The following is a 27,267-nucleotide window of genomic DNA, read 5'->3' as shown; positions in this document are numbered from 1 at the left end:
GCTATTTCGTCAGTCCGGCCCAAGAATGATGTTACAGATACCCAAAGGGTCCTTGGCAGGAAAAAGGCCGGCTGTAGTTTGGTCAAAGGTGCGCTCGGAGCAGCACGGTGGTTATACATGTCGTGCTACTAACCACAAGGTCAGCAGCTCAAGACCACCAGGCTCTCCAAAGGAGAAAACGAGGCTTTCTATACCCGTAAAGAATTAAGAGGCTCAGACACCCTTAGGGCAGTTCTGCTCTGCCCTAGAGGGTCACGATGAGTCAGAATTGACTTCATGGCAGTAAACTTTGGGATTTTTATAGTTTGGCCAAAGGAGCCAGGGGGGGTGGCGGGTTATGAGTTGAACTGCTAAATGAACTGTCAGCAGTGCGCACCCGCATGCCCCACCCCCCCAAAGGGCCAAGGGGCTTTCTGCTCCCATCAAGACTTTCATCCTTGGACACCCAAAGGGTAGATTCCACTCTGTCTTATAGGATCACTATGAGTCAGAAGCTAGTTGGGGACAGTGATTGGGAGGGACAGTTAGGTCAGATGTGACAGCTGTCGAAAGGGCAGTGAGTTTTGTTTCAGTGTAGTTTGTTAGCTTAAGAGGGAGTACATTGCTAGTTTAAAAAAATGTAACTGTCATCATACTTCTAATTTCACACTTTATTATAAGGTTTCTATGGGATGTAGGAAGGCTTGCACACTTTTTTTTTTTGCGCACTATTTTTTAAGGACTTGTCGTAACCTCCTGGTCTGTAATACTGAGTTTTCTTAATAAAGATGGGATTAGAAACTTTATCGTGACTTTCAAAGATGTGTCTTTGCATGTGGCTATAAAGTCCAGCTAAGGAAATAAATGATCTAATTGCAGTCTCCCAAGCTAAGATTATGCCCGCGTAGTATGATGACAAAATTGGAATTGCCACCATCAAGTGAGTCCACCTAATCCTTCGGGGATCCTTTTACAAGTCGCTCTGTCTTAATGACCATCTGAAGAAATCATGAAGGGGCATAACTGGAGCCCTAGCTGGTCACTCGTGTTCACTCCTTGTTTTCCTTAGGTCTTTAAATGGCGATTGCTCTGCAGACACAGAATTGGGCAACAGGACATTAAGGGCCCAGAGAACAGACTGCTCTGAAAAACTGAAAAGCTAATGAAACACATCTTGCTTAAATATTACTTTTTTTTTAATAGACCAAGGAAACTTCCTGTACAATGACTCATTGTTGTTGACATTCCTGTGTAGACTAACCAGAGCCCTTTTGTTTAATTGTCCTTCAGAATACATCGGTTGTTGTTAGGTATAACAAGTAGGTCCCAACTTAGCAACTGTGTACCGCAGAATGAAACGTTGTTGGTTCTGCATCCACCTCACAGCCACTGCTACGCTGGAGCCCGTTGGTGCAGCCACTGTGTACAGCATGGCACCGAGGCGCTTCCGTTAGCCCAGTGAATGGCTCACGTCGTGCAGTGGGGCCTGGAGAGCTCAGGGCGGCTTCATAAAGGGAAGTGGCATTTCGTCTCTTGCCAGTGGCCTCTTACAATTTCCCATCTTACAAAGGCAATGGACTCTGGTGGGAAGGGAGCTTGTGCAACAGGACTGGGGCCAGGGAGAGCCCTCCTCGTCAAATCTGCTCACTCTCGGAGAAGGCCTCCCCACTGATTCGTAAAAGTCAAGTCTCTGATCAACCTCTTGCCCTGAACGCCAAACCTGAGAGTGATACACGGAGCTCAGCGTGCTGCAGCTTCATGGAAAGGACAAACTCGTAACACTTTCTAGTCAATACCACAAGAAGTCGAAAGCAGCATCATTTACAAGTTTTTAGCACAATGGTCAGACAATCTGAGAGTGTCACCATTAATTTGATTCAGGCTTATATGAAATGAAATGGTCAGAACATTCCTCAGTGTTAGACTCACCCTAAAATTATTTGCAGCTGGGGATGCTTTTGAATCATGCTTTAAAAGACACAGATGCAGAAATCTAGACATACGCATGAAGTGATTTGATGAGAATTGAGAGAATGAAACCGAAAGTATGTATATTTTGTTGAAATAGAATTTATATGTCAAGAAGACAAATAAATGGAAATACAAGAGAAGGGGGGAGAAAGACATATACACAGATCCAATAAGTGAGTCTTTACATACTAAACACCAGCAAAACTAGTTTGCCACATTATGTAAACCTATGATTTCAAAACGTGAAGCCCTTCAGGAAGTAATAATTCACTTGAGGCAAAACAAGTTGATGGCTTGTCTAGTTAATGCAAAAGATTCAGTTATCAAGAGAGCCATATAAGGTGAACAATATATTAAATATATTGCTTCATATTAATATCAAGTTAAGACACTAATTACTTGTTCAATCTTACAGACTAATATGTAGATCAAAACTGAAAAAAATAATGTGTTGAATTTGGAAAAAGTGTATTTTTCAGGCTCTGACAAATCACAAATTCATCTCAATTTGAAGTTTATCTTTAAGGCCTGGAGTCCTGGTGGCGCTGCTAATCTCAAGTTTATCTTTAAAAAAGAAAATTAAATATTCAGGACTTGAGCTTTGGAAAATATTGTTCAATGACATAATCAGGATAGTTTCCTTTGGTTCCAATCCCTCCCCCCACAAAACCCCAAACCAACTCACTGTCATCAAGTGGATTTTGACTCATAGTGACCCTGTCAGACAGGTGAGCACGGCCCTGTTAGTTTCTGAGTTGGCAGTTTTTCATGGGCGTAGAAAGCCCCATCTTTCTTCCGCAGAGTGGCTGGTGGTTTTGAACTACTGGCCTGGTGGTTAACAGCCCAACGCTAAACTATCCTTTGGTGCCGTGAGTACACATTTGCTCTTTTTTCCTTTCCCCAGTGCTGGGATGACCATAATCATGCCAAAAGAGGTGACTTACAAAAGTAATCCGGAGAAATATTTATGTCACATTGGTTTCATTATCCCCTAGGACAGTAGTTCTCAACCTTTGAAATGCCACGGCCCTTTAGTACAGTTCCTCATGTTGTGGTGACGACCCCCCCCAACCATAAAATTACTTTTGTTGCTACTTCATTACTGTCATTTTGCTACAGTTATAAATTGTCTTATAAATATCTGATATGCAGAGTGTATTTTCATTGTTACAAATTGAACATAAAAATAGTGATTAATCACAAAATAAAAACAATATGTAATTATATATTGTGAAATATTTCTAATGACAAATAAATGAAGTTTTATCTTGAAGCATGGTGTATGTAGCATGGGTAACAGTCTTCACACCGGGTACTCATCTGTGGGCATCTCTGCATGTGGGCCGACCCACCTGGAGACAGATAGAGGAGCTGTTTCTCGGTTCCTAAGACCATCAGAAATATGTTTTTGGATGGTCTTAGGCAACCCCTGTGAAAAGATCGTTCAACTCCAAAGGGGTCACGACCCACAGGTTGAGAACCGCTGCCCTAAGACATCACTCTTTCTTGAATGCTCTATAACATAATAAGGTTCCTTGAATTATCCGCTCAAACTATTCACAATTGTGCTTCATATTCACCAATTAGATATTTAGTCACTCATGGATGGGAGGGCCAATTTACCTGATCCCAATGGGTAGTTTGGAGGAAGCTTGGTAGCCTGGCGGGTTACGCATTGGGCTGCTAACCACACGACCTGAAGTTTGAAACCCCAAGCCTCTCTGTGGGGGAAATATGAGGCTTGCTACCCCTACTTCTTGGAAGAAGAACAAGGATGGTGAAGTGAACCATTATCTTTGCACATTTCAGACGTGTTGTCAGGAGAGACCAGTCCCTGGAGAAGGACCTCATGCTTGGGGAAGTGGAAGCATGGCCCTCGGGGAGATGGGTTGATGCAGTGGCTGCTAACATGGGCTCATGTATCGGAACAATGTGAGGATGACAAAGGACTGGATAATGTCTTCTTCTGTGGTGCTCAGGGGTGCTATGGGTCAGAACAGACTCTATGGCATCTCACACCACAACTCCTACAAAAAGTTACAGAGTCAGAAAGCCACAGGGGCAGTGCCGCTCTGCCCTGTAGGGTCGTTATGAGTCCATATCAGCTTGATGGCAGTGAGTTTGGAGTTTTGAGTAGATACAGTTTAGATTATGATAACTTGAATTATATATAGTCAATGTCACAACACCTGTCTTACTGAGGCTTTATAAGCACACGTCTTCTCCTAAGTGTTAGCTACTTTGTGGGGATTGGACCTTCCTCTCTCCTTCTGCCTCTGGTTAATGATCTGTATGCACATGTTTCAAAATGTTAGACCCTTTTCTCTTCAGCTGGTCACTTCAGATGTGTCGCAATTGCCATACTAAGTAATGTATTGTAATTTAGATTGTAATGTATTGCAAATTTAGAATGGGTTCGTGTGCTGTCATTTAGAACTTTTCCTCCTAATTAAAAAATGCATTTACTTAGTCCTACCGACATCTTTCAAGCCAATTCTATTTCCCAAAGAGGACGGTGAATGACAAGGTGGCTCATGCACGGCTACCAGCCTTGTTCATCTTCTGCCCACGCTGCAGCAGCTGCCCAGGATTCTTTGTCTCACTTTGAGCACATTTTAAAGCAGTCAGGGTGGCTAGTTCAAGATGTTTTTTGGATCTGTGAGCTGTCGTATCAAAGCTCTGCTTGTATGAGTGTATCGGCACCAGGAGCCAGATAAGAAGTTGACAGGTTCGCCTTTGTGCATGTGTGTGTATACAAGAACTTCCAATCACCTAGGGGTTTCTTATCTGAGACCTGCCTTGTTTGGCTAGCAACCAAAAAACGAAGCGAAGGCGCCTGTGTTCTCTCCGTTTTTCGGGAGAGCGTCCCTGGCTGTTTAAACAGCATTCGGGTTGGTCGCTTCCTAGCTTTCAACAGGCTGGAACCTTTGGATCGAGAGGGAAGAGGGGTGCTTATCAGGTTGCTGATTCACTGTAAACCTGAAACCCCCCACATAAAGATTAGAAAGATCCTTTTTCTTTTTATGCGTCTTTTAGATGTTTTTATTTGAAAGCAACCAAGTCTCCTCTTTGGAAAATCAGTAAAATTATGAAAAATCATCCTTCGGTAATAATTGGTATACCCAGCACATGTCATACAAGTAAACACTAAATGGTTTGAAAATAACAAATAGCTGAGCTGGCAGGTGGAGGGTGGGGGGTAGTTAGCAAGGTCACTCAGTGATGACACCCTAAGTACCTTCTAAGTGAAAGAACACCAGTTGTCAGACAGTTGGTTGCTACGTAGACCGGCCTCCCCTAGAGTTCTCCGGGCTGTGACCTGCCGGAAGCAGAGCACCAGGAATTTCAAGGCATCTCTGGGTAGGTCCAGTTGGTAGCCAAGTACTTAATAGTTTACACCACTCAAGGACTCTCTCCGTGCCCGATAGTCTGGGGCTCTCTTTCCTAACCAGAAAAATCATGCAACCGGCATAAATATGAGCCAATGGCAAGCCTCTCTTGGAAAGTTTATTTTTGTTTTAATCCATTTTTAGGGTAGCTTGAACCCTAAAACAAAGGATATAGTTAGCTAAACGGGCCACCTCGAACTGAGAGACACTCCGGTAAGTTAAATTGTGTTGCGCCTATAAGACTTTGTTACCACAGTTTTAGCCTACAAACAAATCGTTTTTTGTTTTTTTTAATGTTGCCATCTATGTAAGATCACCACTCACAGCCCAGTTTGACTGCCCTGTGTGGGGGCGACCAGGCAGCTGGATTCTCCTTCATGTCAACTCTGGGAAACAGCCTGCCTCGAACCTGAACTGTGCGATAGGAAGAGGTGTGGCAACGCTCCCTCCTCGGCTTTGAGGGTTATGTAAATGAGGGTGCTGCTGGAAAGGGAACCCACCTTGGGATTTAGTCTAATTCCACCAACCTATTGAAGGAGAAACTGCATACCCGGCAGTGTTTCTCACAAGGGCTGTCGGAAGAAGAGGCGGTTAAGATAACCTGGCTGCCTTTTGAAAGTGCCCCGATGTGGCACCAAAAGAAGTCCACTCGTGAATGTGGCTCGTGGTTTATCACCTCATGGTTAGCACACAGACGGTTCTGAAGAACTTGCTTTCTTACCTCTCCCACCATCGGCGTAGGCAGCCAAGAGGAGGGTGGCTGAAATACCACGGGGCTGGACCATGGAAGGTGTTCAGCAACTGCGGGGCTCAGATGAATGCGCTATTGTGAGGCCACATCATAGAGACGCTACCCGTGCATGCTTGCTTAATTCGGGATGACTTCATATGGCAGCAAGAAAACATAACTCCATGGGGTTTCTAGAAACAAACTGCTAGGCGTCCCTCGTACTCAGTTATAAACTTGGATAAAGATACGGAAATAGAGCTAGGAAGGGATCAGTAGGAGACTTCTCACCTTCTGTTAGGAAGACCAGGTAAATGGCAGGGAATCATTTAATGGGGTTCTTCTGACCATCGTGTCTGTAACTCTGCCACATGACCTTTGCCTGAGAGCGCTCGTTAAGAAAATGTGGGGAGACAATGGATTCAGCTGTGTATTACCATCTTGCTGGGTAGAAAGTGAGTGCTTTTTTTATAACATTTTTGGGGCACCTAATTCAGTTCAGTTGTTCAGCCATATCAAGAAGAATTGTATAATCATTACCACAATCAATTTTAGAACATCCATTCCCGCCCACACACACACCATGGTTAAATCGCCGTTAACATGAGTTGTGTAATCACAATCAGTTCTAGTGCTTCTTCCCAGAAAGTGAGCATTCTTAGGATAAAGGGAGATGAAGCCGAGGCGGGGTGTCTCCATTAATACCCGAGATCCCTGCACGTTGGACCTCCTTGATCCAAGAGACAGCGTTGACACCAGAGAACCAGAAGAGGAGCAGAGATCACAGAAGCAGGAGCCAGAGTGGTGGACTTCAGAATCCCTCAATATTGCAGTTTGAGATTGAAGTTTTCTCTTCCGTACGTTCCGCTTGAGAAAGGCCAAGTGTGTCTTCCTTTTCCGTTTTCCAGTTCCAGATCTTTGCACATTTAATTAGAGCACTTCACTTAGTTTCACCCTCTTCCATTTACTTTAGTTATTCTAAATTCAAGTGTAAGTTTCGAGGTCTCTTCTGACATCAGTTTGGTCTTTTTTTGCGTCCCCCCTTCCGCAGCCCTTTTCTACCCCTTTCTTCTGTGAGGACGCTGCCGGAGCAGGCAGTGCTTGCTTCTGTTGGACACAGGGCAGGGTTACTGTGGTTTGGACCTGACTAGAGAGCACTCACCCACAACAGCATCTTTTTCATGATCTTGTGCTTTTTTTCATGTATGATACACTTTTTTTGTTGTTTTGCTTTTTAAGTTTTATTTATTTATTTTTATTTTTTATTATTCCTTATTTTATTAGGGGCTCATACACCTCCCATTACAGTCCATACACACATCAATTGTGTAAAGCACATTTGTACATTCATTGCCCTCATCATTCTCAAAACTTTTGCTCTCCACCCAAGCCCCTGGCATCAGATCCTCATTTTCCCCTCCCTCCCCTCTCTCCCCTCCCTCATGAACCCCTGATAATTTATAAATTATTATTTTGTCACATCTTGCTCTGTCCCATGTCTCCCTTCACCCACTTTTCTGTTGTATGTCACCCAGGGAGGAGGTCCCTTGCAGATCCTTGAAATAGGTTCCCCCCTTCCAACCCATCCTTCCTCTGCCCCCCCAGTATCACCACTCACACCACTGGCCCTGAGGGGATCGTCCACCCTGGCTTCCCTGTGTTTCCAGTTCCCTTCTGCACCAGTGTACCTCCTCTGGTCTAGTCAGGCTTGCAAGATAGGATTTGGATCATGACAGTGGGAGGGGGGAAAGGAAGCATTTAGGAACTAGAGGAAAGTTGTATTTTTGATCTACGTCGCACCTGGACTGTCTCGTCTCCTTCCCAAGACCCTTCTGTAAGGGGAGGTCCAGTGGCCTACAAATGGGCTTTGGATCTCCACTCTGCACTCCCCTGCTCATTCACTATTGTAAGATTTTTGTTCTGATGATGCCTGATACCTGATCCCTTGACACCTTACATGCATAATACTCTTGATGTCACCCCACAGTCCACTGGGCTTCTGGTCATTAATGTTCATTACTGTTCAGTGAGCCACATCGACCTTCGGGTGGTCTCTAATTTAGGTGAGTTCGTCGTTATGCATCGGGCTGCTCACTTCAGGGTCAGCAGTTTGAAAAAACCTACCACTCCACAGGAGAAGGATTGGGCTTTCTACTCCCATAAAGAGTTGTGGTCTTGGGAGCTCACAGGGGCATTACTACCCTGTCCTAGAAGGTAGTTATAAGGCAGCATCAACTAGATGGCAGTGAGTTTTGTTTGGTTTGGATACTTAAGGTCAGATTTTGGCGCTTGTGCACTTGGCTTAATCTTCTTCAACTTCCACTTGCATAGGAGCAATTGATGACCCAGTCTGCCATTGGCACCTGGTCTTGTTCTAACCAATGATATTATATTTCTCCATCATCTCTTTCCACAGGTTTAGTTAATTTAACTTATATATTCCGTCAGCAAGATCTCTGTCTGTAGTGGCCATGTACGTTCATAACAAAGGGTGTTTACAATCATTAAACAATCATTGGTGTTACAAAATTCCATTATGTGACCTCAGGTGTTGTTCCTACCATCAAGGTCAGAGTCTCCAACTACTGTTTCGACTTTGGTTCCAACTTTAAGATTACCATGGCTGATTACATGGATTTCATGGATTTCTTCTTTGGCCTTAGTGGCTGTTTTGTGTTATATTCACTGGTCTCCCGTGTCAGTGTTTACATATTGTAGCAGTGCTAGGCTTCTGGATAGATCCTTAAAATGTTCTTTTTAATGATATGTGTGACACCTGGCACAGTAGTCATTTTAATTATTGGATTCAAAGGGCCACCAGCAGTCTAGTTCAGCTTACTAATGAATAAAATTGTGAGCTGACAAATGAGCTTCTTAGATTTGCTGTAAAAACATTGTACTTTTCATTGCATCATATGCATATCCAAGTTGGACCCTGAAGAAGGAAAACCAAAGAGAAATCAATGCTTGGAATTGCGGTGCGGGAAAAGGATACTGAAAGTGCCCTGGCCCTGCTAAAAGGGACAAACGGATGTATCTTAGAAGAAGTATGGCTAGAGTGCTTGTTCGAGGCAAGGATGGCAAGACTTCGACCTCTAGACTTTGGACAGATTGTCAGGAGAGACCAGTCCCCGGAGAGGGACATCACACTTGGGAAAGCGGAAGGGCGGTGCAGGAGAGGAAGGCCCTCCAGGAGATGGCTCAACACCGTGACTGCAGCAATGGGCTTGGGCTGAGGATCTATTGTGAGGATGGTGCCGAACTGGGCCGTGTCCTGTTCTGTTGTACACCGGGTCCCTATGGGTCAGAACTGACTCGATGGCACCGAACAGCAACAACAATGCATAAGATACTCGTCTTTATGCATTTCACTTTTGAAAATTTCAGCTTTCCTTGACTCCTACTTTGTACCTTTCGCATTCTTATTATTAGTGACTATTTGCTGCTGTTTCTGCTCCTTTTGAATTGTGCCACATCAGCCAATGAAGACCTGGACAGCTTACGCCATTCAGGCCACTGAGGCTGACTCTCCTTTGAGGAGGCAGTTTTTCCTTTGGCATATTTTTAAAAAATCATTTTATTGGGGGCTCCTACAACTCGTATCACAATCCATCCATCCATCCATTGTGTCAAGCCCATTTGTACATTTGTTGCCATCATCATTCTCAAAACATTTACTTTTTTACTTGAACCCTTGGAATCAGCTCCTCATTTCTTTCCCTCCCCCTCCTCCTCCTTCCCTGATGAACCCAAGATAATTTGCAAATTATTATTATTTTGTCATGCCTTACACAGTCCCATGTCTCCCTTCAGCTGTCATATTTTTAATGAGTCTGTTCCAACCTGAACTTCTTTTTCATCACTATAGTAGATAGCATTCTCCTGCTGCTCAGAAGGTTTCCACTGGGACAGTAGGTATAGCTTTCCCTTACATGAACTCATTTGCTTTTTTATTATCCCTTTTTGCAAAAATCAAACAGTAAAGCCTGAGATATACAGGGAAAGGTTGACTCGGGCCAACCACTTCCTATCCCCAGAAAGCCATGTTGTCCTTTCTCCAAAATAAGGATTTCCTAGTGGTGGAACTTTAGTGGTGTGGTAGGTTATAAATTGAGCTACCAACCATGAGATTGGCTGTTCAAACCCATGAAACCCTCTGCTACTCCTTGGAGATAGATGCAGCTTTCTGTCTCCTTAAGGCTTTGCAGCCTCGGAAGTCCACAGAGGCTGTTGTGCTCTGTGAGCCCAAGTCAACGTGACGGCTGTGAGTGAGAACCCTTACAAGGAGTCCTGATGCTGGTGTAGGTGAAGTGGTAGGTCAGTTCAAACCCACCAGCTGCTCCATGGGAGAAAGGGGAGGTTGCCTGAGCCCAGAAAGATGTGCAGTTCTGGGAAACCCTCTCTATGGCCATTATGAGTTGGAATCAACTCATGCCTTGGGTATGCTGGGAGTTGCCATATGTTCAGAAGTAATAGGAATCACTCATGCTCCTTCCACAGCTACCTTACTGTTAGTGTCTTTCTACTAGGTGGTGAAGCACTAGTGAAAGTTTAAGATGGTACTAACTATCATCACCTTAGGCTAAAGTATGCACTTATTTCCTTGCTAAGCTTTTTCCCGTGCGGCCCCTAAGGGGCACGTGTAAAAGAGACAACAGCCAATAAAGAAACAAATACAGCATCTTTAGGAAGAGCAATGGGCAAACACCTCCAAATGCAGAGCTCTGCAAAAACTAGGTGGAAGGATACTGTGTAAGAGCCCAGAAACCCCTGTTCTGCACATCTCACTCCAGACATGCAGAGTACACGTATCATAACCCTGTAAAGAATTCCCAGAGGGCCAATGGGAGCAGAAGTAGCAAGGCAGCGCATATCCTAATTCTCCGATGCTAACCATGTAAAGCAATTTCAGCAATGTGGTTTTTGAACTTCTGTAATTCCCTGGAAGGAGCCGTGGGAGGGCAGTGTGTTCGAGATGGGTTCACTGTAAGGATGGCAGCTTGAAACCACCAGCCCCACAGGAGACACCTGAGACTTTGGAACCCACAGAAGCCGTTCTGTCCTGTCCAGCGGGGTTGCTATGCCTCCGAATTGACCTGATGTCAGTGAGTTTCATTGGTTGGGGTTATAGTTCCCTGCAAAACGACGAGGTTTTCTCTTGTAAAGAGTGACAGTCTTGGAAACTCACAGGAGGCAGTTCGACCCTGTCCTGTGAGGTCCCTATGAGTCAGCTTGACTTGATGGCAGTGAGTTTCATTCTTTGGAAAGAGACCTTGTAGCACTGTGGGTTCAAACCTTTCAGCCGATTATGAGAGAAAGATGAAACTAGCTGCTCCTGTCAAGATGGACAGGCTCTGAATTCCTGTATAGTTCAATATGAGTCAAAGTCTGCTTGATAGCAGTGGGTTTAGAGTTTTTAGGTTTTTTTGGTTTTGTACAGTTCCCACAAACCAAACTTTCCCATCCTTCAATTTATAGGAAAAGTTAGATTAAGGAGAAAGTGAGATTCTAGTGGTCTTGGTCTGTTCAGTCTCGAGAATAAGATTGGAATAAGATAATATGCAAGCATAAGATTGGAGTGTGACTTTCTTCCCCTCTTTGCTTGTCTGAAATGTGAACGCTGAGGGAGGCTATTTGGTAGTCAGTTAATCCAAGCCCCGGCCTCGTGTGTCCATCTTTGCAACCATCCCACCTCTTCAAAAGGCTGTTTGTGGGTGCGCTTACTTGGCTAGGACTGGGATGAGTCCAACACGACTTCATTGCTTCTCCAACATGACTTCATTGCTTCAAATCCGAGTAAGTGTAAGGAGGGGTTCTAGAATTAATCCTTTGGGCATGCCTTTGTTAATACAAGCATATGCCTTGTGCCTGGCTTTGCCGAAAGGCTAGGTCACACGTTCGAAGGGGCACATGTTTCATTATTCTCCAACGCTAGCTCAGTGAGTGTTCAAACTGGGAGGCATTCTTCTGGAACAAGTGAGGAGAACTGTAACTGTCTTTAAAAGATCGCAAACGGAAAGCGTTGTGGTTTCTTGGGAACTTGAATTCATTTGAGTAGTACTGTTTGTCCCAGTGACTGGATGCTCACTTGGCATTGTATTAATCTCCCTGAAAACTTCAATTCTCTCAGCACTCTTTATGATGATGACGCTGCCTTAAACTCTACTGGACATGTTGCTAATAAGAGTTTAAAAACAAAGCCAAGGTCAGCATGTCTGGGGGTGGGTGGGAAACCAGACGAAGTCATTCACAGTAAGTGGAGAGGCTTCAAAGTTGCCAACATTAAATTCTCACAAACTTCCCACCATGGCTTTTAAAAAAAAAAAGAAAGAAAGAAAGAAAAATTGAAAAGGCCAACCACTGAATAGCAGAGAATGTCCTGAAATCAAGTTGAGTTCTTTGATCTCTGGCCCAGCTAAGTGCTTTTCTAAATAACCACACAGGCAGGTACACCTCCTCAGAACAATCAGCGTCGGAGATCCAGAGGTGGCATCTGCCCAGGCCTCGAGCTGAAAAGGCAGGCAGGAAGGCCGAGGGACAGGATGAAGGAAGTGGGAAGGGCAGGGCGAAAGTGTGAGGAGTGCTTTCCATTGCTAGGATTGCAACCAAGGTCAGGACACCAAACGGTTTGTGAACTGCTGAGTGGAAAACCAATAAGCTTTCATCCCTCAGCTCACAATGAAATGTTAGCTCAAACAAATAAAATGTGCCTTCTTCTAAGAAACCTAATACATAGTTGAACCGAGTCTGACTGCTGCTACAGAGACAGAAAAGACTCTAGTGACAGCGTGTAGATAGACCGTGTCAAACCCCTTCCTGGTTTCAGTCCAGAGCCAAAGGAAACGCTGCGTTCAAACTACTTTGTTAATCTACCTTTCTGCTCTTTGCTCGGTATATCTACTAGGGGAAAAATTCCATTTTCATTCAGTCTTTATGCAGTGTGCTTATGTGCTTTGGTCTACACTTGCAAAGTGATTCCACACGAACTGACCTGTCCTGTCTGGGTGAGGGGAAGGCTGGAAGTGGGCTCTCGGCTAGTCCCTGGCTCTCCGGCTGTATCCAAAGTGAGACAAGTGACAGGCTTTCTTGTCCTCAATTTCCTCATAGTTAAGAGGATGCGACCAAAGTATTCGTTAGGGTTCTTCTAACTCAATAGTTTAATTCCATGGTATGTCTTTAAAGGGACAAGTCATTGTTGGAGTAGACCAAACTCAAGCCAAACTTGTGAATGTTGAGTTGGCTCTGTCTCCTAGCAACCAATAGGACAGAGTAGAACCGCCCTCTAGCCGGGGTCCACATGTGGCCCGCCAAGGACATTTATCCAGCCGATCAGGCGTTTTTTCCGCGTTTTGGTTTTTCACTTCAAAATAAGATATGTGCAGTGTGTATAGGAATTTGTTCATAGATTTTTTTTTTTTAACTATTGTCCGTCCCTCCAACGGGTCTGAGGGACAGTGAACTGGCCCCCTGTTTACAAAGTTTGAGGAGCCCTGTTCGAAAGTTTCCAAGTCTGCATATCTTTACGGAAGCAAAGTGCCATAGTATTCCCCTCCCGAGCCCACCCCCAATTCAGATGCCAGGCGTTGGAACCGCTGAGCTTTCCATTAGCAGCCCGGTGCTCTCCCCGCTGTGACGCCATGACTGCGCTGCCACTGCCGGGGAGCAGCCCTCAAACGTGTCTGTACATTGACATCATCGAGCAGTCCCTAAACCACATTGATGCTTGGGCCTCCGCTTCCAGAGGTGATGCACTGATTCGTTGTGTTTGGGGGAGAAGGGATATGTAGAGAGTTGTCCATATTTTCAAAACGCCCCTGGCTGTGTGAGGTCGACCAGCCAAACTGTGAATGCAGTCATGAGGCAGGCTTAGATTGGATTCAGAATCTCTTAGCAGAGAACGCTCTGGGCAACTTAGATTTTGTTCCCACAGTTCTGGTCCTATCAGACGCCCCCTCTGTCGGCTCAGAAAGCAGAAACATTAGCAAATCCTTTCACCTGGGGGCTTCCTAAGTGAAATACAATTTCTTCATGTTTCCACTCCTGGTTATTGGCCCTCTGAGTTAGATTCGACTCAATGATGGTGAGTTTTGAGTTGAGAGTTTTAAGTGTTTAAATATTTATTATTAATAAAGCAATGTTGACTCCAACACAAGACTCTGGCTTCTCCGAAACCTACCTGCTGTTTAATGAGCTGTGTCTGTACACCAGGCACTGAAGCCGCTACATAAATTCATACTGATTTCCTTTATCATGGCGCTGCCAACTATATTCTCATTTTACAGTTCAGGAAATTAATATTAGATAATTGCCTCCAGTCACAGAGCTAAATATTCGTGAATTCCAGGTGTGTGGCTCTCCCAAGCCTGAAATTGTAGTTGCCTCGTTATATCACCTTGTCTTAGTTTCCTAGTGCTGGGGTAACAAATTCTACTGGTAGGTGGCTTTAAGGGAAAGAAATGTATTTCCCCCAAGTTCTAGAGGCTCAAAGTCCAAATCTGAGCATCCACCAGGTTGGGTCCTCGCAGGTAATCCCAGGTGTGCCTGGGTTCCTTGCCTTGTAGACTGTCCTAATGTAGAGTCTATGCCCCTGGTCTCACCACTCCCTCACCCCCCCGCCCTCCCTTATGTCTGTGTCAGCCTTTGTGACGACCTGACACTGCTAGGATCTGAACTGCTTGATCAACCTCATTACATCCGATTGTACTACGGAGAGTGTTTACATGACGCTGCATGACATCCACCAGTAAAGGAGTTAGCATCCCATGACTTCTTTTGAACGGACACTATATCACCCACGAAACCTCTATCTAAAAACCCGCTGTCTGGGGAACTCTATAAGACGTTCGTCTGCCTTGGGTAGAGAGATAGGGACAACTTTCTTGGGTCAGGATTTCCTGCATTTTGTGAGTTCTCAGCATCCTTTCCAAAGGTTAAAAGCGATGAGACTTGCCAGCTGTCAATGTGTAACTCGTGTATAGTTCATTGACCTCTCCGTTTTCTGTTCCTTGGACCCCTACTGCCGTGTCAGCATTTACAAGAAACCTTCTTAAGTAAGATTAGTCTTTTGCTCCAACTATATCTGCTGCAAAAATCGTACTACTGCGCCAATCGGCCTTTTCAGGGTAGAACGAATCTTTTGAAACACATAGGCATCCAGGGGGTGCAGGAAGGAAGGTTTTCTATCCAGTGGAAGGAAGAGCCTAACTTTGCTGCAATGTCGCTGCAAGGTTCCTTCCTCTGAAAAGACTGCTTTGAGGATGATGGTGAAGGTTGTTTGCTGGCCTCTTGGCCCCTGAGATTGGCCTTAGAGAGGTTAATAGTTTTACCCATCTTAATTCAGCCTTTCAGCTGGGAAGGGCCTCACCTTCCCCAAGCCAAGGACACACCTATGCTGACCAGGACAAAGTACCAGGGAGTCTAGCAAAGATGTTCGTACTGCTTTCTTCTTGTTTTTCCTCCGTTCTCTTCCCAGGGTCTGTTTTCTGTGACTCTTTCTGGAAAGTTGACTGGTTTGTGTCATTGAGATCCTGGCTTCTGAAAGCAGTCTGTGACATGCAGATGGAAAGGACTGCGGGTTTGTACCTGTGCTGGTCCTGCCATCGGACTCACAGTGGGTTGCTAAGATGGCTTTGCAGCAAACGACAGGAGGCAGGAGAAAGAAGAAGGAACAAATAAATGAGAAAGCGTCTCCGGTAGATGAAAGAACACAGATGGAGTTCACTTTTGAGCATCACAATTTCCTGTTGTTCTGAGCGCCCTGAGCTAACACATCTCATTTCACAGGGCGGTCAGGAGCTCAGGACTTGGTAGACTGTGTAACTCCCATTCCCTTTCGTGTTAAAAATAGATTCTACACCACCTGGGGAATGCTGCCATCACCCAGTAAGTCCTCGATGCCTCACTCCTTTAACCAACATTCTATGTCAAACGGGTGCTCTGGGATTCAGGATAGTGGTGGATTGTAGAAGAAACAAATTTGTGTTGTCCTATTGCCTCAGAATCCCCAAATCCTCAGGGAGCAGCATTGCTGAGACCATTCCAGCCCTCCTCATGGGAAAGGTAAACCAATATGAAAAGTCGCCAGCCTAATCTGCTCCAGCCAAGCTCAGACCCATCGGTGCCACCATACCGGCAAACCCAGGGTGCTGGAGCCCTTGCATGAATGGCCTGATAGGTTCTCAATCCTATTGGACCAGCCATTCCCTTTTCATAAAGAAAACAAAAATCACTTAGTAGCCCCCTGGCAATTAAAATGTGTATACTCTAGCCCCCAAACCGGCATAAAGCACAGGCATCTATTTTTCCCGTGAACCCCGCCACCCTGCCCTCTTCCCACCGTCATCCTTCCAGCATGCCCCAGGGGCGGTATCCCCACTTTGCGAAACACTGTGGAAAGCCAAACTATAGCTGACCCTTGTGACTGTAAATGGCACAGTCACCCTAAAATGACTCACTCAGTCTTCCGGTGTTCATTGCTTGGAGCTTTCTCAGACTCCAAGAAAGATGTTGCAAGCTGCCACCCTCACCTAGTCACCTGATTCTCGTGATGTGGAAGGAGGAAGTGCCCAAGCTCTTTCAGGGAAGTTGGTGTTAAGTCCAACAACCAAGGGAGGCCTCTTGACTCCAATAGGATTGGATTCCATTGATTTAGGCTCCATCTAAAATGTTCTCTCTGCTGCGAAGCCCTAGCAAGAGGAGCCCTTTCCATGCTTTTCTTCTTATTTCTCTGCTCAAGCTTTTAGGAAGGAGACAGCCTGGCCCAGACATGAGAATAACTAATCTAGTTTAGATGGAAAGCTACCCAGGTGACCTTTGCGAATATTTTTAGCTCCAATTTGTAATCCGCGTCATAATCTCTGACTAATTCTGTGTTCCTTGGTTAACAGGGCCCTTGAGACTAAATCCAGCATGTGCGAAGGCTGCATGTTTAATTGCGATTGTGTTTCTTTGTAAGACAAAATGAAATAAAAACCCCTCTAACTCAGTGGTTCTCAAGCTTCCTCGTTCCGCAACCCTCTCATACAGTTCCTCATGTTGTGGCGACCGCCAACCATGAAATTAGTTTCATTGTTACTTCATAATTGTCATTTTGCTACTGTTATGAATTGGGCAACCCCTGTGAAAGGGTCATTCAACACCCCCAAAGGGGTCGCGACCCACAGGTTGAGAACTGCTGCTCTAACCACTGTAGAACTTTAAATCGGTCCTCAAGTTCAGTGTCATCCAGACATTTCCCTCAGCAATACTCTCGTTGTTGTTAGGTGGCATCCAGTCCGCTCTGACTGATGTCCTATGTCAATCAGCACCAAACACCACCGGGTGCTGCCCCATGCTCACACATTTTCTTCTGTGTGAGCCCATTGTTACATGCACTGTGTTAATCCATCTGGTTGAGGGCATTTCCATTTTTTGCTGCCTCTCTCCTTCACCAAGTGTGATGTTCTTCTCCAGGGACTGGTCTCTCCAGACAACATGGCCACAGTATGTGAGATGAAGTCTCACCCTCCTTGCCTCTGAGCAGCGTTACAGCTGCCCTCTTGTTTATTCTTTTGACAGACATGGTATGTCTAGTATTCTTCACCAGAACCATATTCAGACGCATCGAGGAGTCGTCACTGTTCCTTATTCATTGTCTAACTTTCACATGCACATGAGCAATTGAAAATGCCACGGCTTGGGTCAGGTGCATCTTAGTCCTCAAAGAAACCCCCTTGCTTTTCAACAGTTTCAAAGGTCTGGTTCAACAGGCTTAGCCAAATGCACTGCGTTATTTGAGCTCTTGCCTGCTGCTTCGACGGGCATTGATTGTGGTGGGAGGAAGGTTTTCCTCCAGATTTGCTTCCCTTTGCAGAGATTAATCGATCTAATCCCAACATTCCAATGCATAAGGAAATAGCAAAGAAATCTCTTGCCCCGTGAAGTCCCTTTACCAGGACCAATCCCTTTCCAAAAATAATTAATTCCTTCTGGCTAAATCGTCTGTCTCAAGCGAGCTGAAGTTAATGGGTGTGACAGACAGTTCTGTCCCTCAGTGGGGAAGGATTACGCACTTGCATGTTGGCGTTCAATTGAGGCTTCCCCGCCAAGGAAAGCAAATGTGGAAGCAAACCTTCTTCATCCACCACTCGGACATTTGAGAAGTCTGTGATGGTGGGGAAGGCGGCGGGGAAAGCAGCTCCTTATGTAACCCCTAGGAAAAAGTTGAACGTTAATCAGTCTAGTATAAGACACACACACACACAAGAAAACTTCCCAACTCCCAGTAAAAAGTTGAAGGGAAGACATTTAAAAGATACACACACCACTCTGATAGAAGCTACACATACATACTTTGGTTAAAATCTTCCTATAAGGCTTTCGTGTTGTTTAGGGGACAGGGGCTTATGTTGGGATCTTGGGGCTTGTGGACAGTCTTCCTTCTGCTTGTTGCAGGGATCATAGATCCATTTGCACTTTGTGTGGCCTATGATGGAGACCTACTCTGTGCTCATAACCTGCCATGCAAATCCTTTCCCTCAGGAATTACTGCCGAGGTTGCACTTTGTGGTTTTGTGGGGTTATACTTTTCCCCTTGTCTTCTGCAGCTGTCTTCTAACCCCCAAGTGAACTTCTTTATTCAGTGAAAGGACATGAGCAAAAGGTACCAAACACCTAGAAAATCATTCCCATGCCAGAAAACGTTAGATTTAAATGTCCAAGATTGCCCCACATAAAATCCTTCCATTTATGCCTGGTCCACTGTGTTAAATAGCTTTCATACCTGGTCCTAAATCATGAGATTCCTGTGCTATGAATTACTTGTATTAATGAATCCAAATGTCACCATTCTCTCCCCCAAACCATTTCAATAACCCTGAGGTACTTCTCAGTTTCCTTTAACATTCCACCCCTTTGGAATCAAACTTAGTAAGCTCTTCATTCTTGGTTAGAAATAATATCCAGCAGGATCATACATTATCAAATTTCAATGGTGAGCAACAGTCTTAAATATCTGTTCTCAGGGTATTTTTTCACCCGACCCAATTCTGGCCCATGCAGCTTGTGTGAGCAGCCATGCCTCATGGAACTCGGCACTGACCCAATCGAGACAGACTTGAAGAAATTATCACACTATAAATATTTCCAGAGTCGTCCACAAACAGAAACAATTTTTGAATGCACACTTATCATTCTTGTACTTGGTTAAATAAAAGTAGAGATTAAAAAAAACTATGTAAATATAGCGGTGGAAGTCAAAACAATATAGTGGCGTGGTGTTTTATCTATTTTTATTCTCCATGTTTTAAAACGATTTTTTTTAGGCATCACTTGTGTGCTATCGAATTGGCCCTCTGAAATGTTTTTAGGGAAGAAGTACAACCACAATGCTCCTTAGGCACAGAGATAGCAAGACTTCCTCTCCTCGATTTTGGTCACGTTGTTAGGAACGAACAGTCCTCCAAGAAGGACATCATGGAGGGCAGCAGCCCAGAGAACGGCCACAGTGAGAATGAGGGACACAGCGGCCGCATCGGTATGCTCAAACATCAGTCACACTGGTCGTGAGGCTGCTGCGGGACCGGCAGTGTTTCCTTCTGCTGTCCCCAAGGTTGCTGGAAGTCCAAACCGGCCTGATGGCACCTCCCAGCAGAAACCAGCGTGCATTTGGAAACTGAGGCAATGCTCACCACAACCTAGTGTGAGAATAATTTCACCACCCTTAGAACGCCCCTCGTGTTTGTTGGCCATTCATCTCTGATTTTTGACCCAACCCTGGGCAACCACTGATTTCTATTTCTACAGAGTTGCCTTTCCTGCACATTTCACATGCATGGGATGCTTTCTGGAAGTGGGCTTCTTTCATCTAGCATGTTCATGTCGAGATTCATTCATGTTACCTCATGCTTCAATACCCTCTTTCTGTGCAAACGGTGCATAAGTTATACTTTGCATGTGGCACCATCCCACACGCATCCTTTCCATAAGCATGCTATACCAACACTTTCCCCATCTTGATGAATCCAGTCTCATTGTTTGGTCACGGCATCCAACAAATTGAATGTTAAATCTTCTTGGTGTCTGTTGATGTGATGGCTTAGTTCCTAGCAGCGGCCACTCCACCCTCCACCCTCTAGTTTCTACTGAAGCCCCTCTCCTTGCAAGGTGCTTTCCCTGCCCTACCAACAGCTTTCTCCAATAACAAAAGCGAATCCTTTTTTATGCCCCCAGAAACTGATCAAGGCAGCCTTGCCCACACGAGGAGGTACGCGGGTCTATGCATGCCAGGCCAGGGGCCACTCGGGTCAGCGAGGTTGGTGTGCTGCAGCTAGGTGCGCTCTGGCCTGCCCTCTGCCTGGCCACCACGCTCAGGCTGTTTGACGCTCCTACTACAGGTACCAGGAAAGACCCAAGTGCAGAGGTGCTGAGAAACCCTTGTTCAAATGAGACAGATCTGACTGGCTGCCTGTGGGGCGCCCTGCAGGGCCCGGGCCATGCATGCCCATGCCTGCCCCATGCATGCCCATACCTGCCCTTCGGCCATCCTATCCCAGACTTTCAGATAGAGATGGCAGCACGGAACCTGAGCATGCACAGCCAATGGTGCCCACCCACTGCCCCATCCATCCCAGGTGATGCTGACCCTCCACCCATTGCCTGCATCTTCAGGCAAGTGGAAGCTGTAGTCTTTGATCTTCATCAGGGTTTCGTGCAAGGTTGTATCATCTGCATATCAAAGGTTGTTAATAAATCTTTCAGCCTTGATACTACATCCTTCATATAGTCCAGCTTCTCTCCTTACTTGCTCAGCGTACAGACTGGTTAGATGTGGTGAAAGGCTGCAACCCCATCTTTCCTGGTTTTAAATCATGTCGAATCCCCGCTCTCTGTTCAAATAATGGCCTCGTTGTCCCTGTACAGCCTCCACAGGAGCACAATGAAATGCTCCGGGATTCCTGTTCATCTCAATGTTATCCACAGTTTGCTGTGGTCCAAAACCACAGTCCATAACAAATAAACATTCTAGAATGGTCTGCTTTCAGTCTAGATCCATTGGCTGTTATCCCTTGCTTTATATCCTCTTCCGAATCAGTCTTGAATTTCTAGGACCTCACTGTTGATGTGCCACTGCTTCTAATTTTACTTGCACATGATAATTGTTGGCATAGTGGGCTGGACATTGAGCTGCTAACTGCAGGGTCAGCGGTTTGAATCCACCACACACTCACAGGGAGGCATAAGATTGTTGGCTCCCAATACATTCTCAGAAACTCAGGGCAACAATCTGACTATTCCCTATAGGGTCACTTATGATTGGAATCAACTCAGTTGCAGAGGGTCACTTATACGTATAAAGTATAAACAAAAACTGAAGCCATTGCCATCAACTCGGACTCATGGCTCCCCTGGGTGTTGCAGAGTAAAATTGGTCCATAGTGTTGATTGGCTCAGTCTTCATAGAAGTCACTTGCGAATCTTGCTTCTGGGTGCCACTCAAGTCAAAGTTCACGCTTCCCCCATGGAGCAACTGGTGGTGTAGAACTGCTAACCAGCGGGGCTCTTACGTGGTGCCATCGTGTAGGTTCAAGTTGAGACGAATGTAATAGTCAAGAGCCAACTGTTCACACCACCAGGGGATCTTAACAAAACAGCTGTCATCTGAACCAGTTTTAGGTATACAATTCAGGGATATTGATGTCATCCACCATATTGTTCAGCCAGCAAGTCACAGGACAATGTAGTTTCAAACAACACACAGAGGCTGGCATTTCAATGAATCTGGATGAAATGAATCTGTTAAGACCAAATTGTATGTTTAGCAACATAGCCACCCACGAAAAAAAGCCCTAGATATTAGAGAAGAACAAAAAGGAAAGAAAAATAACAAATAAGGTAATGCATAGATACATCTGAGGAGCCCCGGCGGTGGAATGGGCTGTGTAGTAGGCTGCCAACCACAGCTGAGCAGTTTGAAACCACGAGCTGCTCCGCAGGGGATGGGGAGGGGCTGCTCCCCTCCACCCCATGAAGATTTCTGGTCTTGGGAACTCACGGGGTCAGCTTTACTCTGTCCTGTAAGGTCTCTCTGAGTCAGAATCGTCTCGATGGCAGCAAGTTTGGTTTTGAGCTATAGAAACATACGCATGTAACAAGGCAGAAAGAAACGGGGCATTACTACAAGGTCTCTATCACAGTTCTTAGAAGTGGCTGTATACGCCACCTCGGAGAAAGAAAGCAGGGACCTGTCTTCCAGAGTGTATTTCAGTGGCTGGACAGACCAGGAAACACGCAGACTCGGGAAAACCAAGCACTAAGACCAAACACACAAACTCAGAAAAACCAAGCATTAACCCTTCTATTTGGAAGGAGGTGATCTTGGCAATAAATAGGAGATCATTGGGATGGACTAGGAGACTCGTGTGTGTGTGTGTGTGTGTGTGTGTGTGTGTGCGCGCGCGCGCGCAAGGGGATGGAGTGAAACTATCCGTTTCTAAGAGGAAGAAGTAACATGGGATTGGTATAAAGAAGAGACATGAACCTCACTGCCATCTAGTCAATTCCAGCTCAAAAAGTGAGCCTGGAGGACAGAGGACACTGCTTAACCACCAGGTCTCTTCCTAAGATTGCCACCCGCACCCAACAGCCCACTGCTGTGGAGTCAGTGTGGAGTCATGGTGGCCTGGGTGTCTGATGCCTTTATGCGAGCAGAGAGCCTCGCCTTTCTTTCAGCGAGTGGCAATTTGAACCCCCCCTCCCCCCCCCCATGAGGCTGACAGTCCAGCACGTACCTGCCATCGCCACCAGCACCGTAAACTTGATCAGAAAGAGCAAAGCCTTGAAGAACCTCCCACCCCACAACTGGAATCGAATTCTACCTGAGATGCAATGGGGATCCACGGCAGATTTATTCGCAGATTCAGATGATTCTTTATTTTTTTAAAAAGTCACCCCCGTTCCGTATCTAGAAGGCACGGACTGGAGCTCTGTGACTGTCATCAGAGAAAGAACCGTCCACAACAAGACTCATTATCGGATAAAGGAACTTCTAACAGGATGAAGACCAACATAATTGGACTCAGTCAGGGGACCACCAGCAACCAAAGCTGACTTCTTGGGACTAGAGCTGAGATGTGGTCCTGAGGGCATTGGAGGGCTAAACACAAGGTCAGCGGCTCAAATCCACCAGCGACACCAGTAAAGCTTTATAATCTTAGAAACCCCCTTTCTGTCTGAGGCAGAGTCGGCTTGATGCCGCTGGGTTTGGGTTTTGGTTATTTGAAATCATAAGATAAGGGCGGCGACTAGGATACATGTTGACCGTATGGCCAGAAAGCTAATCTCGGGGACTCCCGAAACCAATCACGTCCCTCGTATGAAATCGAGGTGTTACGTTCATTTCTTAGGGCTTCCATCACGAGTTGCCACACACTGGGCGCGCTCAAACAGCATAACCTCATTCTCACACAGTTCTGGAGATCCAAATCCAAATGCAAGGTGTCAGTGGGGTTGCTTCGTCAGAGAAAATCTTCGTAGCCTCTGGTCACTGGCTGCGCCCTTTGATGTCCCTTAACTTGTAGACGTACCACTCAACCTCGGCTGCTGCCTTCACGTCCCTTGTTTGTCACAAATCTCCCTCCGCCTTTCTCTCACAAGGACACCTGTCATTGACTCCAAGGAGCTGATGGCGCCGTAGTTAAAAATGCTTGGCTGCAAACTGAAAGGCTGGCAGGTGCAGCAGTCTGCTTCCCTAAAGATGCTCAGCCGGAGAACCACTGGGGGGCAGTTCTATTCTGTCCCATGGGATAGCTGGGAGTTGGATTGGACTAGATATCAGTGGATTTGGTTCCATTTAAAAATAAAAACAAACTCGCCCCCGTTGAGTCAAGGTTGACGCATAGCCGCCCCCTGTGCGTTTCTGAGACTGTACCTGTTTACACAAGTCAAAAGCCCGTCTCTCTCCCCAGGAGCTGCCGATTGGTTTGAACTGCTGAACAAGCGGATCACAGCCCACAAATACACTGTGCCACCAGGGCACGGTTTAGTTTGGGGACTTGGAATCAAAGCCCACCTTAAATCCAAGGATGATCTCATGTCAAAGTTCTCAGCTATATCTAAACAGACTCTTTCCCCAAATAAGGGCATATTTATCCCTGGGCTCTAGGGGTGAGCACACAAACGTGCATGTATCTTTGGAGGGCGAGGGGGCACTATTCAACATGTTGCAGGTGTGTAACAGCATCTGTGGCCAGAATGATGGTTCTTGAGGCTGAGATTCATCCACATAGTGGTGAGGACTGCAGCATGGGAGCCTGGGTTACAAACCTGACTTAGCAGCTGTGTAAACAGAAGGTTACACATACCCTTACCTTCCTTTTTAAACAAAGTTTTGATGACTAGGCTAGATTTCTCATGCCAAAGTTCTCATACAGACTTCTTAGCTAAAGGTTCATTAAGTGTTGCCAGATTTCAAATGCTCAAGAAAACCTCTTTCACTCTGTTTGGGGAATTGCAAAGAACTCAGTCCCATCCAGTCGCCTGCCTCTAGAGCTCAGCTAATGAAGACAAGGAGCAAAGGCCACAGAGAGCTCCATATGAGAATCTCAGGTACAGATTTATTATGGTATAAAAGCTGGATTTGCCCAATGATGTGGACAGCTGCCCCTTCCCCCAGAAAAATTTATTTCAGAGGACAGCACTGAAGCTGCAGCTCATGGAGAGGGACATGTCTGATCAGAGCATAAGGGAGCAAATGAAAGGGGAGGAAGAGAGAGTGGAGCACACCCTGGGCCACCAAGCCTTGAGCATAATATCCCTGCTCAGAGCAGCCAATGCAGAGATGACCATATGGCCAGCCCCACTATAAGACACGACATCCCTCCCTGGCCCATAGTCCTACAGGGGACAACAGTGAAGACACAGTGGGAATTGCATCTGATCTGACCCCACCACACCGAGGCAAAACACTAAGGGTGTGCAACAGAACAGCAAGGGGAGCAGAGCAGGGAAATCCCGAGGAAGTACCAAAAAAACTTTGGGACGAGGGCATGGCACCCCATCAGACTTGACCGGAAAACACTCCTAAAGGCCAACAAACAGTCCTTAAACTATTTACAGGTTTTTCTTTTTTTCTTTTTGGTCATTAATTTGTTGTTGTTGTTCTTTTGTTTTCTTTTGTTGCTTTGTTTTGCTCTGTCTTGTTTTTGTGCATGTTATTATCTCCACAGGCCTGTCTAAATAAGATAGGCTGGATGAACAATCTGGAGGAGAAAACATCGGGATTGACAGTTCCAGGGGGACATGGGAGAGTGGGAGGTGGGGAAAGGAAGTGGTGTTAACAAACCCAGGGAGAAGGGAACAGCAAGTGATCCAAAATCGGTGGTGAAGAGGGTGTGGGAGGCCTCACACGGCTTGATTAAGAGTAATGTAACCGAGAGGAATTACTGAAACCCAAATGAAGTCTGAGCATGATAGTGGAACAAGAGGAAAGTCAAAGGATATAGAGGAAAGAACTAGGAGGCAAAGGGCATTTATAGAGGTCTAAATAAAGGCATGTACATATGTAAATATATATATGAGGATGGGGAAATAGATCTATGTGCATATACTTATAGGTTTAGTATTAAGGTAGCAGATGGACATTGGGCCTCCACTCAAGTATTGCCTCAATGCAAGAATACTTTGTCCTATTAAACTGGCATTCCATGATGCTCACCTTGCCGACACGATCGCTGAAGACAAAACAGGTACATAAGCAAATGTGGTGAAGAAAGCTGATGGTGCCTGGCTATCAAAAGATATAGAATCTGGAGTCTTAAAAGCTTGAAGATAAATAAGTGGCCATCTAGCTCATAAGCAACAAAGCCCACATGGAAGAAGTACACCAGCCTATGTGATCATGAGGTATCGAAGGGATCAGGTATCAGGCATCAAAGAACAAAAAATCAAATCATTGTGAATGATGGGGAGTACAGATTAGGAACCCAAGACCCATCTGTAGACAACTGGACATCCCCTTACAGAAGGGTCATGGGGAGGAGACGAGCCAGTCTGGGTGCAATATAGCAACAATGAGACATACAACTTTCCTCTAGTTCTTTAATGCTTCCTCCCCACCCAACCCCACCCCCACTATCATGATCCCAATTTTACCTTACAAATCCGACTAGACCAGAGGATGTACACTGGTATAGATAGGAACTGGAAACACGGGAAATCCAGGCAGATAATACCTTCAAAACCAGTGTTGAGAGTGGAGGGAGGGTGGGGTAGAAAGGGGGAACCGATTACAAGTATCTACTTATAACCTCCTCCCTGGGGGATGGACAACAGAAAAGTGGGTGAAGGAAGACGTCAAAGAGTGTAAGATATGACAAAATAATCATTTGTAAATTCTCAAGGGTTCATGAGGGAGGGAAGCGTGGGTAGAGGAGGTGAAAACTGAGGAGCCTGGTACCAAGGGCTCAAAAGAAAATGTTTTGAGAATGATGATGGCAACCAATTACAAATGTGCTTGACACAATGAATGGATGGATGGATGGATGGATGGATGGATGGATGGATGGATGGATGGATGGAGATGATTTGTACGAGCCCCCAATAAAATGATTTTTTTTAAAGCTGGATTTACTACCTTATGATCTCACTTTGCCTTTAAATTCTACCTGCAGGTACTTGTAGGTTATGGTCATTTGAGACTTCTCCATCAGGAATTGCCTGGTATTGCCGAGTGTCTGCTAGTGCTGGGGTTTGCTGCCTACCCTTTTGCCATGTCTAACGAAGTAGAATCAAGTACAACCAATGGTCAGCCTGACCAACAAGCTGCACCCAAAGCCCCATCCAAGAAGGAGAAGAAGAAAGGTATGGTGTTGACGCAGGGAGGTTGCTAGAGTTAGCCTTCGAGATCTGTCAAACTTTGAGACTTAGGGGTCAGCCACCGATGATGACCTTTTGCTTTACTTCAACCTCCATTCAGTGCTCAACTGCCCCAGAATTCTCACCCTCTGGTGAAGGAGGCCTGGGGTTGACTCCCAGCCAGTGTGCGGCATTCACAGACACCATCCATCATAAGTGGAGATTTTTGTGTTGCTATGATGCAGACCAGGTGTCAACAGCATTTTCTAACTAAGACAAACTACTACTCCTTCCCCAAATCAATCACTAAACCTCCATGGGTCACAGTGGAACATTGTTCAATTTGCACCCGATCATGAGGATGGAGCAGGA

The 27,267-nt window shown here is 45.6% G+C and overlaps 1 protein-coding gene across 3 annotated transcripts in view; it reads left to right on the top strand.

Annotated features, from left to right (window-relative positions):
* The window catches only part of DAB2 (DAB adaptor protein 2), a 68,043-nt gene that overhangs the window by 17,773 nt on the left and 23,003 nt on the right, over positions 1–27,267 (top strand). For all 3 annotated transcript variants that reach the window (XM_075540966.1, XM_075540964.1, XM_075540965.1), the window contains one exon: positions 26,712–26,901. In XM_075540966.1, coding sequence (XP_075397081.1) covers positions 26,811–26,901 — 91 coding nt within the window. In that variant the 5' untranslated portion in view covers positions 26,712–26,810. The remainder of the gene's footprint in view (positions 1–26,711; positions 26,902–27,267) is intronic.

The sequence above is a fragment of the Tenrec ecaudatus genome, chromosome 2 (assembly GCF_050624435.1).
Source record: "Tenrec ecaudatus isolate mTenEca1 chromosome 2, mTenEca1.hap1, whole genome shotgun sequence".
In the NCBI taxonomy this organism is placed as follows: domain Eukaryota; kingdom Metazoa; phylum Chordata; class Mammalia; order Afrosoricida; family Tenrecidae; genus Tenrec; species Tenrec ecaudatus.
Note: the sequence above shows the minus strand (reverse complement) of the source record. Positions and strands in the feature narration are given on the sequence as shown.